Source organism: Linepithema humile, chromosome 3 (assembly GCF_040581485.1).
Source record: "Linepithema humile isolate Giens D197 chromosome 3, Lhum_UNIL_v1.0, whole genome shotgun sequence".
NCBI classification, from domain to species: Eukaryota; Metazoa; Arthropoda; class Insecta; order Hymenoptera; family Formicidae; genus Linepithema; species Linepithema humile.
Genome location: NC_090130.1, coordinates 9,174,729 through 9,190,083, shown reverse-complemented (window position 1 = coordinate 9,190,083; position 15,355 = coordinate 9,174,729). Strand labels below are relative to the sequence as shown.

The window sequence follows — 15,355 nt, the reverse complement described above, 5'->3', positions numbered from 1 at the left end:
TAATAAGTTAATAAATCTTGAAATGTAAGATTCTTATATTTAAAATAGTAGTGCACATTTATTGCAAAAAAGTAACTGAAAAGTAACGTCTCGTTACTTTTTGAATAACTATAACTGTAACGTGTTACTTTTCAGAGTCGGTAACTTGTAACTGTAACTAGTTGTTTTTTTAGTGAAAAGAACTGCAACTTTAACTAGATACTTTTACAAAATAACTTTCCCAACCCTGTCGAAACGTTTGTTGTGAACATTCTGTTAGGCTTTTTGCTCCTTAATTTATCATTGTTTTAACTTTGAAGCCTCTGATATCATTTTTCTATATTTATTATCTTGTTAGATTAAATTTTGCTGCATAATTATTAAAGTTTGATGCAGTTGCAGCGGAAATCCCTGTATGTCTAAAAAATATAATATTTGGAATTTTACGTTAGAAATAGTGTTGATTCTCAAATATGTAGTAGTAGCTTTTTGTCATATCAGCGTTTATCAGCAGTAAGTTTATAGGTCAATAACGTCATCTTTCATATGTATCTGCATCGTTCTGAGAAAGACGCAATATAAATATTAAAAAAAAGGCTGATAACAATATATAAACTCATTATACCATAGCCGTTACACGTGTCAGTTTCTTTGAACCATTGTAAGACTTCCATATAGCGATGAAAACTCGAGTTTTATTGCTTCTCTTTCTTTTCACGCTTTTCATAATCGGTAAGTATATATTTTTGTATAAAAAATAACTCTGTATTACATAAATCAAGGAAATTATGACAAAAATTTGTTCAAATATTGATCCAACAGATTAAACTTTTATAAATGTGTATTTTATTATATCGACAGTAATGTAATATTTGCATAAATTTAAAACATGCTTGTTTCACTTACAGATGACGTAAACGCAGGAAGATCCGGATCTTCCCGAGGTTCATCGTCACGAGGTTCATCATCACGAGGTTCATCATACAGCTCATCGTCGCACTCCTTTTCAAGTGGGCACAGTTCGCCTAAATATGGATCCGGTTCGAGTTCTAGTCAATCCGGATACAGTAATTCGCACGCAACAGGATCAAAGCCTTTTGGAAGTTCATCAAGTGGACACGTGGCAGGATCGAGCTCGGTTGGAAGTTCATCAGGCGGGCATGTGACTGGATCAAGTCCTTATGGAACTTCATCGAGCAGCCACACGGGATCGAGTCCTGGTGGACGCGGGACTTCGTTAGGCGAGTATACAATATTCAAGAGAGTACAGTTTGTGTCAGAGAAAGATTTTTGTAATACGGGATCTTATTACACATAACATTAAAAATATTACAGGCCAAACTTCGCATCAGCAGAACAAAGACTTGTCTACGACTTTCATACATGCTGAAGGAGGAGGTGCCACTCGACCTGGTAAGTGCAGCAAACTTTCAGCGTTTATTTCTTATCGAATAGCATTTAATATAAATGGTTTTGTTTATGCAAAGCTCAAACTAATTCCGCGCAACCTAGTAGGCCGCCGACACCGTACGGTAATACAGGTATTACGAATTATTTTTCTATTATTTATAATAATCGGGCTACAACCCTGATGGAAATATTTTGCTGAAAGTACTATGAAATCAATGAAAAGTAAAATGAAAGTTTTTGAAAAATTACTGAATATATTTCAAAATGAATCATAATTTTCCGTATGAAAATTTAATATAATACTATGAAATATAAGGAAAGTTAAAATATACTACTGAAAAGTAATGAGTTTTTTGAAATAATTATCATTATGAAATTTACTGAATTAAACTGAAAACTGTTACTTTTTAATGAAAAATTGCTGAAATATTTATGAAATTAATTAATGGGGTCAATTGAGAGAAATTTTCAAATACATTTCAGCAAAATTTCGTTAAATTTTCAGAAAAATATTTCCATCAGGGAAGTTTCGTTAAATAATTTTTATCTACTTTTGCATGATTGTTTTCTCTATAAAGAAATAATATGTTCTGTTTCCCTTAGGAACTTATCCTGGTCAAGTAAGAAAGCCAGGCTTTACGACGGAGAATAAACAAAATTCTGCGCCGCATAATCCGTCTGCACCGTACAATCCATCCGCGCCGCACAATCCATCCGCGCCGTACAATCCATCTGCGCCGTACAATCCGTCTGCGCCGTACAATCCATCTGCACCGTACAATCCATCAGCGCCGGTTGATCGTTTATCGAAATCCACTGCAGTGCCTTCGCAAAGCCACGGTATATTCACTCAACATCTTTCGGCATGAATTTATACTCTTATGAAATTGAAGTTAATTATTTGCCGTAGAATTAAAATCGATATAATTTTTGATTATATTAAAATTATCGTTTTAGAAAATACGACACGATTAATTCTTCTTGCAGCTCCAACTTCCTTTGGCCAACCGAACACGCCGTACAATCCGTCTCACGGAACCAACAATCCCGCGTGGAGTAATCCGCATTACAATCCTAGCCAGCCTTACCCGCCAGCCTCGACCTCCAACGTTGGGTTCAAAGACCATCTGCGTCCGCCAATCCCAATGCCCGTTCCTTCTCATCCCAATTCCGGATCTCGTCCTCCTTATCCCGTTTCCAATTCACACGCACCGCCTTATCCTGTTCATCCGAGTGCCAATCAACCCCATTCCACCTTCCATCCCAGCTATTCCGCTCCCAGTCAGACGATCGGACATCCCTCCAGCTATCCAGCGCACATTCCGCCGCCCGTGCCGAACACGTTCGGAAATCCGTACTCCACACACCCGGCCGGTGGAGCGTACGGCGCACCCGGACACGGCTACTATCCCCAGCAGCACGTTCTGGCGCAGCCGGCGGCGCAGCCGTACATCCCCGGACAGACGGTCATAATGGTTCCCGGTCAGCAAGACAGCGGCAGAGGCCTGGGTCAGATGGTGAAGGAGGCCCTGGTGTACTCCACCATCAATGCCGGCGTGAACCGGCTGATAAATCCGCATCATCATTACACGCACGATTACAGCGGACCGGCGAGCGGCAGCGGCGGCGGTGGCACGAGCGAGACGCATATAACCTACAATAATAATTATTTTAACGGCGCTCCCGCCGGCAACGCGCCCCTGGTGCCGGCTTCACCGAACGCACCTCCGGCGAATGCTCCCGTCTCGTATCCCAATTATCCAATTCCGGTGAACAACCCGGCCATCACTCCGGGTGTGTCAATTCCTACAATCGCCGGGAACAATGCCAATGTTACTGGTTCTTCAGCGAATACAACGGCTGTCAATACGGGAGGTCCTAATGGATCACCCGCTGACAACGCGACAAACAATCAAGGGACAGCTGATCAAGGCACAACCGCGTACAATCCACAGTACAAAATATCGGACGGTGATCTGTGGATGTTGACCGAAGAACTGTTCGCAAAACAGGAAGCCAATATATCCAAGTCTCTGACGTCGCACCTTCAAAGTAAATCTGAGAATGTAACGGACGCAGCTCACGGGCCGTAAGTTTCGCATTTATATCGCTTCGAGTGATTGTTACTTTCAGTCGATCGTCTCTCTTCTAGATTGATCTACGTGCAACAAGAGGTGTACGATTACCCGACGATCTTGGCCATCCGAGCGCTCTACGATAATTACGAGCACGATTCCACCGTGAAGGAGAGCCGCACTCCCGAGAAGCAGAGGAAGGAGGACATTCTGTTGGACGTATTCTTGCACACGAACGTGATGACCAGAACTATGCAGTGGTTGTCGAGCCGAGGCTTCGTCAATCCGGACGATTTCGAATGGAAGGACACTCTGCGGCGTATCTGGTTCACTCAATTCAACGGCGCGACTTCAGGGTTCGAGCGAATCTTCACATCCGAAAGATACGGCATGGATCTTCTCGGCGTGCAAGACTGGATCTACTTTAATTATCAAGAATCCAAACAACGCATTGATTACATGGGATACGTCGACACCTTGAAGCTGGGCGATGTGAGTCGAATTATATAATATATAAAATTATTACCGTTTCAACCTTTGACTTGATGAATAGTGTTCAATTTTAATCATGGATCTCGACAGCTTATGGCGTTCACACCAATTTTTATTAATACCAGACGAAAAAATTTTTGATTCTCTGACTCTTCCATGGTTTTATTTCTTGGATGCCTGGTTTCTTTATTTTCACTGATTTTTAACTCAATGGCACATGGAAAGCTCATTAATTTCATTCCACGCCACGGAAATTATATGCTTATTAATTCCACGTTCACATGAAATTCTCCGTTACTTGTTAAATTTTATTATATTTATATTGTATGACATTGAAGAAGGCCTAATCTAGGTCGAAACGTTTTGTCGATGTACATTAAGAGAAATTATGCTGCATGAATAACTAGCAACGGCTCTTTCTGCCTTCTATTTAATTATTTGTTAAATTATTGGAGCCTACACTTTTCTATTAATTCACAATATATAAAAGTAAAGATATAAGATATAAATGGAGAAAAGTACCGTACATTTGCGACGTTGGCTGCAACTTAGTCCGCTTATGTTTTCAGAATGCGTCGTTGCTCAAGTTGAACTTCAAAATGGACGACATCGTTGTTTCGAACAGGACGATATTCGTGGGCACGGTTCCCGAGCTTGAAATGTCCTTGTACACGATATGCTTCTACGCCAGACCGAACGATTTGTGCCCAGTTTCTCTCGGCGGAGCCAAGTTCAACATCTTCACGCACTCGTTCAGATATTACGGGAAAGACCTGATAGATCTTGCGCTTCTTATTTTCTAATTCTGTACAAATAAATATTGCAATGATTCGGTAATATGAACTTTATTGAATGTAATTTGAATTTAATTAAAAAAATGATTGTAATATATAAATTAATTTCTAGAGACACGGTCGTGTCAAGTTCACGCGCAAAAGGGCGACCGTGCATCTAAATATAGGACACTTCTAGATTTTTAACAATCAAATGTTTTCTGAACATTGATTAGTCTACAGTTGTTTACTGAACATAATCATTAATAGATAAAATATACATTACGCTTTTTTAATTTTTAAATTATAGATATAATGTGAGGACAGTTATAATGATAAATAGTATAAATAGTGTAAATAATCTCATAATAAAGATAATTACTCTTCTTATATAAACAGAAATAATTAATTCACTTTGAAATAAATAAAAAAATACATTAATTCTTAAATAAAGTATGACTACAATGTCCTTGTTTGAGAATGTTTTGCGATTTATAATTAGAAAATACGATTGAGTAAATTTTATTTCAATGATGTCCTTTCAAAGACGCAAAGTTCAATTTTTTCTGAAACAAAACGCAAGTCATTATATTAGTGAAATATTCGTAAGATAAATATTACATATAAAACATATACCAAATCTACTAAAACTTCTTTTAAAAACGTTTTGAGATTTCCTTTTAATTGCAATAACGATTACAAAAATTAAGATAATTAAATTATGCCTCGTCACGTTTTTGTTAAAGAGAAGTTGAAACTGAAAGAATTTGTAGATCTAGATTCATAGAGAAAGTGGGAGAAATCTGCGAAAGCTTGCACAGCATTCGCCACTGTTCCTTAATTGACAATTCAGATTTTATCAAGTTTTAAAGCGTCCGAAAGATCAGGATGTGCTAAAAATTCAAATGCGACATTGTCGACATGCCAAATTGTATGCTAATTGAATCAATGCTGCTGGATAAATCGGCGGGTTCCAGTTCTGAAGTGCGCGCGGAGGAAAGAGAAAGCCTATAAGGCATGAATCATTCAATGTTACGGATGATGGTCACCGACGTCTAGGCCGGTCTGTGTAAGGTCGAACGGTAGTAGCGCGTCGACTCTGCGTGTGCAAACAGTGCGTGTGAGACGAGTTCCTCGAGTTTTCAGCCGATTGACACGTAATATTTTGAACCGATAGAAGTACGACGGCAAACATGAGACTCAGGATCTTCCTGATCACCACGATTGTGTTTTTATTCGTATTCGGTAATCGCTTTCATTAAGCTATTATATAATTAGATTATAATTAATGACATCGTTGAGCACGTATGTGAATAATCTACGCAAGATGTTCTCAAATTTGCGTAATATAATTTTTCAGTTAATCTAAGAGTAAACTTATTTATTTCTTCTCACAATTAAAAAAATTGTTCTCTTGTAATTGTGTCTTGAATTAAAATCTTATTTAATCAAGTACTTAAAGTTGTATAAAACTAAAGTGTTATGTATTAGCAGTACGGAAGCTGTTTAGTTCGTGCAAACCCCTTCACTTTCAACCGTTTATAACTCAAGATTTATTGGTGCTAATTTATAGCTCAGATATCATTACAGTGGTTTTGAGGAAAAATTTACTCCAGACTAAGAAAAAAAAATTTACTGTGCAGTACATAAATGTAAATTTGCGAAAATTGTGTACAGAAACCGGTTGTTGTATGGATCTGACTTGTATATTTAAAAAAATCCACCGTGTATATGCGAGGAAATTACGTAAGTTAAAATAATGAGTTGATGATTAAATTTTTACAATGCAAGCTTTGAATTCTAATGTGTACAAATGTGTTTCTCACGCCACATTGAAAGATCTTGCAAAAATTGCAAGGGAACAAAACAGAAGCAATCAGATTTTTAATTAAAAAATGGGAAATTCTAAAGTCACATTGATACAAAGTGTGTCCTCGATGCAACGAAATAAAGTAGTGAATGAGCTGAGAAAATTAATGGACATCGAAAAGATGCGATTTACCTAGAACGATGATAAATCGACTAACAAATATAGAGTGCGTAATAAGTGAAATCATTGCAGCAAATTGCTCTTTCATGTTACTTCGACGTCACTACGCCAACGTATGCTCTTCGCATGATATTATTCACTTGTCGGCGTTTGATATAATTGTATTACTGCTCCTACAACATTAATCAGGCGTCATGAACTGGAGATTCTCACCAAACGTCATTCGCAATAATCGTTCACGCGTTCGGAATTAATAATTTTTATTGTCGAATGTTCTAATATTACGCAATTTCGAACATGTGTTTCGTGTAAACGTAGGCTCCGAATTTGCAGAAATTACAAAGTAGCAAAATTGACCAAAAATTGCATACGGTTAAAAGGTTATTAAGTCCAGTATGGGTCACGGAATACTTATTAAAGAAAATTGCCCCGCCATTACGGCATCATCGCACACGGTAATCGCTCCGCATTGTCAATGTATCAAGGGAAACTTGATCCGGCATTAAACGATCTTGATAGCTTGCATGCAAAGCTCGAGTATATCCGAAACTCCTTCAGAGCTCGTAATATATAATTTTTATCATTCGATAAATATCTATTGAAGCGTTCAGCGCAATCTATGACAACTAATGTAGATTACAAGCGCTCTCGTGGAAAATTGCTTGAAATTATTTCTCTAAAACTCTACTCAACTCAGAGTTGAGTCTAGCGAATGGTCGTATATATTCAGCCGGTGAATAAGCAATTGCCAGTAGATTATAAAATAATCTGTTGAAGAACAATAGATTTGACGATTGTCATTAGTAAAATCGCTAGGAACAGAAGAGAACGCTAGATTAGATAACTTTATCATCTCTCAGCGTTTTACGATGCAGGATAGATTGTGACATCCGAGTTCACTCTAACATAATATCTCAATAAAAATTCGAAACATAAAGATTTATCACGTGTGTTTATACTCAGCAGACACAGATGGCCGGAAAACCAGCGGATCAAGAAGGAGCGGCAGCGGAGGAGGCTATAGCAGTTCTCGGAGCCGAGGTTCAAATCAAGCGAAAACAGGTAATGTCACACGTTTTTATCCCTAAATATTGTTATTTATATTTTTATAAACATCTCTCCATTTCGAGCCCGTTCATCGGTTCTTTCACTATATCGCACTATATTCCGTACAAAATTCTAGTGGAAAATAAAATGATGATTCTCTTCATATCATATTGTGCGGAATATCGTGCTGCAATCTGCAAATATTTATGTATCTGCGCGTCAGATCTCTTACAAAATCAATGAGTCACCTTTCCGTTCAGCCTTTTATGGCTTCGCACGGATTCACGTGCTCAACTTGCTTTCAATAACACCACGAATCTCGTTAAAAAGGATCAGCAGGATCGGGAGACTCAAGTTCGAGCAAAGTAGGATGGAACAGTAAAGCGACCGGCACCAATGCCAAACCGTCGGCTCCGGTATCTGAACATGCTTCGAAAACCAGCGCGACGAATGTACAATCAGGATACAATCCGTCGAACAATCCGCCGCCGTACAGTCCAGGTATTTATAGTATTAGAAGTCAAAATTGATATCGATGAGTTCAGTGCTGCGAACACAAAAATCAGATCTGTCGAAATAATATACATTTGAAATTCCACATCGGGGCAACTTAAAATCCTCGTCCTCTCGCGATTTAAGAAAGCAAATACTGCAAAAATTGAAATTTTTACAACGTTCCTTAACCAGTTGAGTGGTAATGCATCATATATGTACAAAAAAAAAAGCGCCAAGCGTGGTAATGTATCATACATGTACATTTTTAAATAACTCCAATAATTTTCAACAGATTTGCATAAAACTTGATATCCTAAGGTTTTTTGGGCTGTTAAATTCGAATCTGATATCAAAATTGCAAAATTCAAAATGGCGGATCCAATATGGCGACTGTTAATTGTTAAAACGACTAAAATATTAAAGTTAGGTAAAATATGTATAAGACCTTATTTGTAGAGATTTTTATGAGCTTCATTTTTTGTTTGACAACTTTTTCCGTACAACAAGTACTTTTTGAAATAATTAATAAAAACAGTTTTACCTTTAAACCTTTGAGGGGGGCTGGGAAGCATTTGCGCCAAAAATCCATTTGGGAATATTATTTATTAGATAAAATAAGTATTTAGGCTGAATATAAGCCAAATCGGAGGTGATAGCTTTTCGGAAGTCCACCTCTTTTTTTTATCCAACTTTACTTTTGACTGAAAGGTCGTAGTAAACATTTTCAAAAATCATTGTTCTCGTCTTGAAACGCCCTTTCAAATGAGTTTCCACTCGATCCATAGTGCCATTTAACATTTTCCACTCCAATCCGCCCCAATCCCAATCCACACCCATTCCGAAAAGTTGCTTTTTTGAAAACTTTGAACCCATGTTTCACCGTTTTTCGATATTTTAACTTTTGACTCTTACCACTTTTGGCACAAATCTTTCGGAAAAGTCTACCACTGAACTGGTTAATCGTACCGACAATTATTTCCAGGTGGATACCCTCGGCAGCCGGCTGGCAATCCGGCTTACGGCGGCGCGGGATATCCGCCTCACAATCAAGGACCCCCAGGATATTCGTCTCACAATCAAGCACCCCCAGGATATACGCCTTACAATCAAGGACACGCTCCCCCAGCATACCCAGGATCTCCCAACATGAACCCTTCGTATTCCAGCGGCTACGGAGGCCACTCGCCGTACGGACAAGCTTACAATCCGTCTATGCATCATAACGCGCCGCCGGCTTACAGTCCGCCCTACGGCGGACAGTCTTACGGACAGCCGTCCTACGCGCAGCCGTCCTACGTTCAACCGACCATCCAGCAGGCCCCGGCGCTCACAGTCCTTCAACCGAGCCGCCCCGGCATCGGTCAGCTGGCCAAGGAAGCGCTGGTTTACTCCAGCGTGAGCGCGGGCGTGAGCGCGGCCGTGAACAGATTGCTGCCGGGCGGTATTTACGGCAGGAGTCCTGGAAGCAGCGGCACCGGCAGTCACACCGAGATCACGTACAACAATTACTACAACAATCAGACTCAGCCCCAGCCTAGCGGCGACGCTTACGTGGTGCCGGTGAACAACAACGGCGCGCCTGCCAGCCCGAACGCACCGAGTCCGGCAGCGCCGGCCCAGTCGCCGCCGCCGGCGGAAAAGAAAGATCAGGCGCCTAGCAATGCCGCACCGCCGACCGATAACGCCAACTCGCAGATTCCTCCGCAGAGCAGCAATCCGAGCCAGCCGAACTATCCGATCTCCAACGACGAAGTGAAGAAACTGTCGGAGAGCCTCTTCGAGGCGGACAAGAACAACGCGTACAAGTACATCACTGTGAATCTGCAGGGCGAGACGAAGGAAGACGGCACCGGAGATGACGCGTCTCTGCCGTAAGCGACTCGATTAAGTTGTAACTTTAGAAATTGCGTTTCGGTCGATTTTCGGTCATTGATTTGTTGAAAAATAATTTCAGTTTACTGGACGTAAAATCCGAGGCGTACGAAATTCCGACGGTGAAGAGCGTGTTGGCGCTGCACGACAATTACGAGATAGATGTCAAGACGAAGGAGATCGTCACGCCCGAGGAGCGCAAGGAGGAAACCGAGCTGCTCGACAAGTTCCTGGAAACCGACGTGTTTAAAGCGGCGATGAAGTTCCTGGTCGACAAGGGATTCATTCCGAATGACGAGTACGAGTTCAAGGACACCATGAGACGCATCTGGTTCTCGCAGTTCCAGCGAGTCGAAGGCGAGCCGTCCAGTTCCGGTTTCGAGGCGGTGTTCGTGGCGGAAAAACTCGACTCCTACATGATCGGCCCGCAAAACTGGATCTACTACGCTAAACAGGAGGCGCAGAAGAATCTCGACTATCGCGGATACATGAAGGACGTCAAGCTCGGAGATGTGAGTAGCGACATTTTGTACATTTTAATAATTTACCGTACGAGATCACGTAATTCACGTTTCTCACCGCGCTTTGCAGAAAGGGGAGGCCATCAAGATACGCTCGGCCTTTAATATGCCGGACACAAAGCATGCGATTACGACCCTTCTCGTAGGCCTTTCACCCGAGCTGGAGATGGCTCTCTACACTTTATGCTTCTACGTTCGCCCGAACGACGTTTGCCCAATTTCGTTGGGCGGAAAAGACGTTAATTTGGTCTCTACGAGGTTCAACTACTTCGGCAAAGATATTTTGATCGCCGGCTTCATCGCGGGATAAAATTCAGCTTAGAATCAAAAGGCCATTCTGGTTTTATATAAAATTGTGGTTGAAAATTTGAATAGACATAAAGTTCAGAAAAATCTTTTGTCAAAGCAACTCATAAAACAATATTATATTTATGTCTTGCTTTTAGTTCGTTATACATATGTCTATACAGCATAATAATAAGCTGCGTTTCACTCATTTGTACATAGATATATTCAAATATGTGCAAAATAAAATTATGAGAAAAGAAGCCGTGATCTCTCCGAGTATAAATTTATATTTGCAATAAAAGATTAGGAAATATAGCTGTCATACTACCTCAGGTATTCTGGCGTTTCTGTTTTCTAATTCCGATAGTTCCACCACAGGTATGATAGTTGGTCGTCCGTGTGCGCATCGATTAGGCGACTTTGTATACTTCAGCAATTGCATCAGATATCCACACTGTTCCACGGTTAACTTATCACCAAATTTGATGGCACCTATGCGAAAGAATAAAAAAGTAAATTATAAAGTAATTAGAAATAAATCCGTGGCACTTGAAAATATAGTGATAATTGACATTAATTTTAGATGTAATAATTTTACTAACAATTATATACTCTGGTAAACCTTCGCTTATAATAAATAATAATAAAACATGTTGGCGAGTACCGTGACAAGCCTCCGATGCTATAGCGTTATGGATAGTTAACGGTAATATGTTTGAACGATGTGTTGTATCACGATTCTTCAGTATGTCAAGTAATAAACTGTGAATTTTCGGCAGTATTTTCTCACTGTTGGAATAATCATTATTCGTAACCAAGCATTGTGGCACTGTGCGTATCAAGAGTGTATTCTTCTTCAACGATCCTAAGCTTATTCCGTATTTCTTCAGCAACATTTTATCGCGCAAGAGTAAATTGCGCATGTGTTTAGGAAATTCTACAGCTAGAGGATCGCGCAAGTTAACTGAAAGCAATTCGTCCTCGTTCTGCATCTTGTATCCTAAATAATAATTATTATTGTGACTAAAAATTAAGACTGTGCAGCGATAACGCAACAATCTTCAGTCAAAGGTAAGTTCAACTTCTCTTTGAGCAAAATTATTATAAATACTTACTGAGAAGTAAATTTTCGTAACGTATTCTCTCATGAACAGCATGTTGATCTATCATTAATAAAATTTTCATTTCATTGTACTTCAGCCACGCGGCAATAAACTCGTTATTAACTTGATTAATGGTCTGCGAGAAAAATATATTTACTCAAATAACATCCCATTGTCTCGGACGATTTATTGCTTCGAGAACTTGTGTACGTACGTTTATGCACTCCAGTGCGGCACGTGACAATCTGAATTCACATAACTTTTGTCTCAAATTGCAAGGATGCACCGTCCCCAACGAATGTTCGTGTCTCCAATTTTCTGTAACTGAAGATAACGTACTTCTTTAACTGGATTAATCATGCATTCTACGAAAAACTACTTACACGAAAGTGCATCGTTAGGGCTGTTAAAGCATTTTACGTCCGTTAATTTAGCATGACGATACTGTAAAAGACCGTGCAATTTTCGTGGCAGAAAATCAAATTGTTCAGCACACTTAAAAATCTGTCGTGTATTATTTTTAGATGTGTCACACATGTTTCTCGCAGAACGACGTTCCTTAGTGTTTGTATAATACGTCCAATTGGACCATTCAGAAAGAGGAGAGACAACATCTGCGAAATCGTTATTACAATTGCGAGAACTGTTTGTTTTAGATTCAGTGGAATCATTTGTTATTGCAAAATTAGTAAAAATTGTTTGTCTTTCGTCAACGTTATTGCACGTTTCAGCAATTTTACCTTTACACAAATTTTCTTCAGCGTGTAGTTTTGTAGAAGCAATATTTATTCGACATCGACTGCTATTTTTTTTTCTTATGTGACAGCTCGCAGCTTTAATATCATCATTTTTATTACGTTGCTTGACGGAATAATTGGTTACGATCGTTGATGTGATTTTCTTTCTTTCAAAATCAATTCTAACAATTTTATCTTCTGTCATCAACGATGTAATATTTTCGTTATGTTCATTGATATTATTATTATTAAAAACAGACCTTTCTGATTTTAAATATATTTGTCTCAATAATTGCGTTTTACACAAATAAGGAGTAGCAGCACTAGATGTGTCTTCTGAAAGACATTTGAAGACACAATTTTTAACATTATTTAATATTTGTTGCATATCATAAAATATGACACATCTTTTTCCATTCTCAGCGATAAACATAAATTTATTTTCTGGAAATGTAAGAAAGAATAGAATGAATATATTTTTATCGTGTATTCCTTCTAGATCAAAAGGTAAATTGAGCCTTTCTTTGAAGGCGATTTTTATCAACTTCAGAATAAGGGGACAATATATTGGTTTATGATTTAGAAATATCCATTGAGTTGCATTTTTTTCAGATATCCCTATATAACCATGATAATCTGTGTTATATTCCGAGCTGCATTGTATAGACCATACATGACTCAAAGGTAAATCTTTTCCAAATAACATTTTCAAGACTGCTGTTGAGCTGTGTGGCTTAGCAATTCTTAAAACGACTTTACTTCTTTCCTCGTCTCTAATTGAAAATGACACCTAATTATATTAAAAATGATTAAATTTATAATAAAATAAAGAATTTTACAGATGCTACAATAAATTAAACCGTACTTCTAACTTTGCAACAGCTATAGCACCAATAAAAAAACAAATAGTAGATATGTCCCATTTCTGTGGTACTTTATGGAAATCAAAAACAGATACAGTCGTACCACATGAAGGTCTCTGTTCTATTTGCGTTAAATTTGACGCAGAATCTGCTTTAAACACCTTTAATGAAAAAAAAAAAATAGGTAAGACTAAGGTTATATTTTAAAATATAAAAATGTATTCCTTAATTTGAAAAAAGCAGATGAGAAACATGTGCCTTTAACACAAAGTATGTAATGATTATAACGTATTAATGAATATCTCAAGATTAAATTAATGTATAGATGATTATAATACCTTCATAAATGTTTCCATCGAATGTTGATATCTTGAAGCAATAGTAAAACTATCAGACAGACAACGAATACTTGTCAACACTTGATTGTTTAGTTCTGTCATGTGCTCCAGCATATCTTTTGGTATTCCAACGCCATTATCAATAACTTGTACATTACGTTTCTCTACGTGAATTCTTATAGCAATCGCTTTGGCATGTGCAGTCAGAGAACTTGCTACCTGTAAACGTTTTACGTATGCGTAATTGCGTATGCATAATTCTTTAATTGATGAAATGTCATTGTTTTTATTTATAATTATGAGTGCACACTGGCGTGCGCATCGAATACAATGCAATTCCGGATTCCGGCAAGCATTTGTCAAGTAGACCACAGCCATTGACGCACAATGACTTGGATTATAAAAATTATGTATCATTGTTATAATTTCCCCCAAAAAACGTATAATGAATTATACCAATTCTGTCAGACATTGCATGAAAGATGATTTCGTGAACGCTTTCACGTTCAATTCCACTTTATTTCGCATCATTCTCGATCCTGCATCCTTTTTCGAACTTTACGCACTTTACGACAAGAAGCCAACTCAATGAAATGGATGCGCAAATTCGCGCCACGCCGCGCCACCCTGCGTCACTTGCTATAATTAAAAATGTATTAAGCGGATTGGCTGCTCGCACATGCATTACGAACGCATTGTTAGTGATGTGTTTTGGCAAAAGTCAAAAGGGTCCCACTAATTGTCCGTACAAAATAAAAGTCTTCAAAAATTGGGAAAAGTCGTGATATATAATCATTTTTCTAACATCTTACTTTTAATTCCTAATTAGTAATGAATAGATTAATACAGATATCGATTATAGAAATAACTTATCGATCTAATCGGGCTTTATTTACTTGCACGGGCACGTCATGACTCTTATACCCATATCTCCCACATTATACGCTACTATTCTATTGTCAGTATATGCACCGCGCAAATTTTAAATTTTACACACTGTATACTACAATGTATTATATATTTTTTTTATATTAAAAAGCTATTTCTTTACGCTTATCTTTATTACTATCTCTGTAATAAATAAAATGTTATTTGAACAAAAGCTCATAAGTCATATATTTGGAGTTTTAATAAAAAAATTTTTAATTTTAAAAATATATCATACATTTAGATTTGATGTAAAAAAAAGCGAAAAAATGAATGTAAAAGGTATAATTAGCATAAATAGATCTATCGTTGCAAGTTGCGATGCGGGAAACACAAAATGTTCGTGTTAAAATGTAACGGTGATTCAAAAGTGATACGAAAGACCTTAATATTTCCGATTCAGTGTAAACGAATCAAGTAGGAAATAAATAAATAGCGATCAGTT

The 15,355-nt window shown here is 38.2% G+C and overlaps 3 protein-coding genes across 6 annotated transcripts; 2 read left to right on the top strand and 1 right to left on the bottom strand.

Annotated features, from left to right (window-relative positions):
• Nucleotides 1-549: 549 nt before the first annotated feature.
• On the top strand, nucleotides 550-4,799 carry LOC105669435 (endoribonuclease CG2145). Of its 2 annotated transcripts, XM_012362398.2 has the most exons (8): nucleotides 550-711; nucleotides 888-1,220; nucleotides 1,315-1,392; nucleotides 1,467-1,520; nucleotides 1,993-2,229; nucleotides 2,377-3,478; nucleotides 3,542-3,956; nucleotides 4,526-4,799. In XM_012362398.2, exons 1-8 carry the CDS (start codon nucleotides 660-662, stop codon nucleotides 4,757-4,759), a joined length of 2,505 nt encoding a protein of 834 aa, XP_012217821.1. In that variant the 5' UTR covers nucleotides 550-659; the 3' UTR covers nucleotides 4,760-4,799. The 2 variants fall into 2 exon arrangements, with proteins under 2 accessions (XP_012217821.1, XP_067207209.1); XM_067351108.1 differs by lacking the exon at nucleotides 1,467-1,520.
• A 987-nt stretch (nucleotides 4,800-5,786) lies between these two features.
• LOC105669436 (endoribonuclease CG2145) lies at nucleotides 5,787-11,723 on the top strand. 2 transcript variants are annotated; one of them, XM_012362399.2, is made up of 6 exons: nucleotides 5,787-5,974; nucleotides 7,686-7,781; nucleotides 8,097-8,267; nucleotides 9,244-10,132; nucleotides 10,216-10,645; nucleotides 10,725-11,723. In XM_012362399.2, the coding sequence occupies exons 1-6, from the start codon at nucleotides 5,923-5,925 to the stop codon at nucleotides 10,962-10,964; spliced, it is 1,878 nt and encodes a 625-aa protein (XP_012217822.1). In that variant the 5' UTR covers nucleotides 5,787-5,922; the 3' UTR covers nucleotides 10,965-11,723. The 2 variants fall into 2 exon arrangements, with proteins under 2 accessions (XP_012217822.1, XP_067207218.1); XM_067351117.1 differs by having other exon boundaries at nucleotides 7,683-7,781.
• LOC105669437 (DNA mismatch repair protein MutL-like) lies at nucleotides 11,271-15,208 on the bottom strand. 2 transcript variants are annotated; one of them, XM_067351109.1, is made up of 8 exons: nucleotides 14,440-15,208; nucleotides 13,984-14,202; nucleotides 13,648-13,806; nucleotides 12,786-13,572; nucleotides 12,429-12,659; nucleotides 12,260-12,369; nucleotides 12,058-12,181; nucleotides 11,271-11,942 (listed from the first exon to the last, which is right to left on the bottom strand). In XM_067351109.1, exons 1-8 carry the CDS (start codon nucleotides 14,512-14,514, stop codon nucleotides 11,416-11,418), a joined length of 2,232 nt encoding a protein of 743 aa, XP_067207210.1. In that variant the 5' UTR covers nucleotides 14,515-15,208; the 3' UTR covers nucleotides 11,271-11,415. The 2 variants fall into 2 exon arrangements, with proteins under 2 accessions (XP_067207210.1, XP_012217823.2); XM_012362400.2 differs by having other exon boundaries at nucleotides 12,429-13,572.
• Between the last annotated feature and the right edge of the window lie 147 nt (nucleotides 15,209-15,355).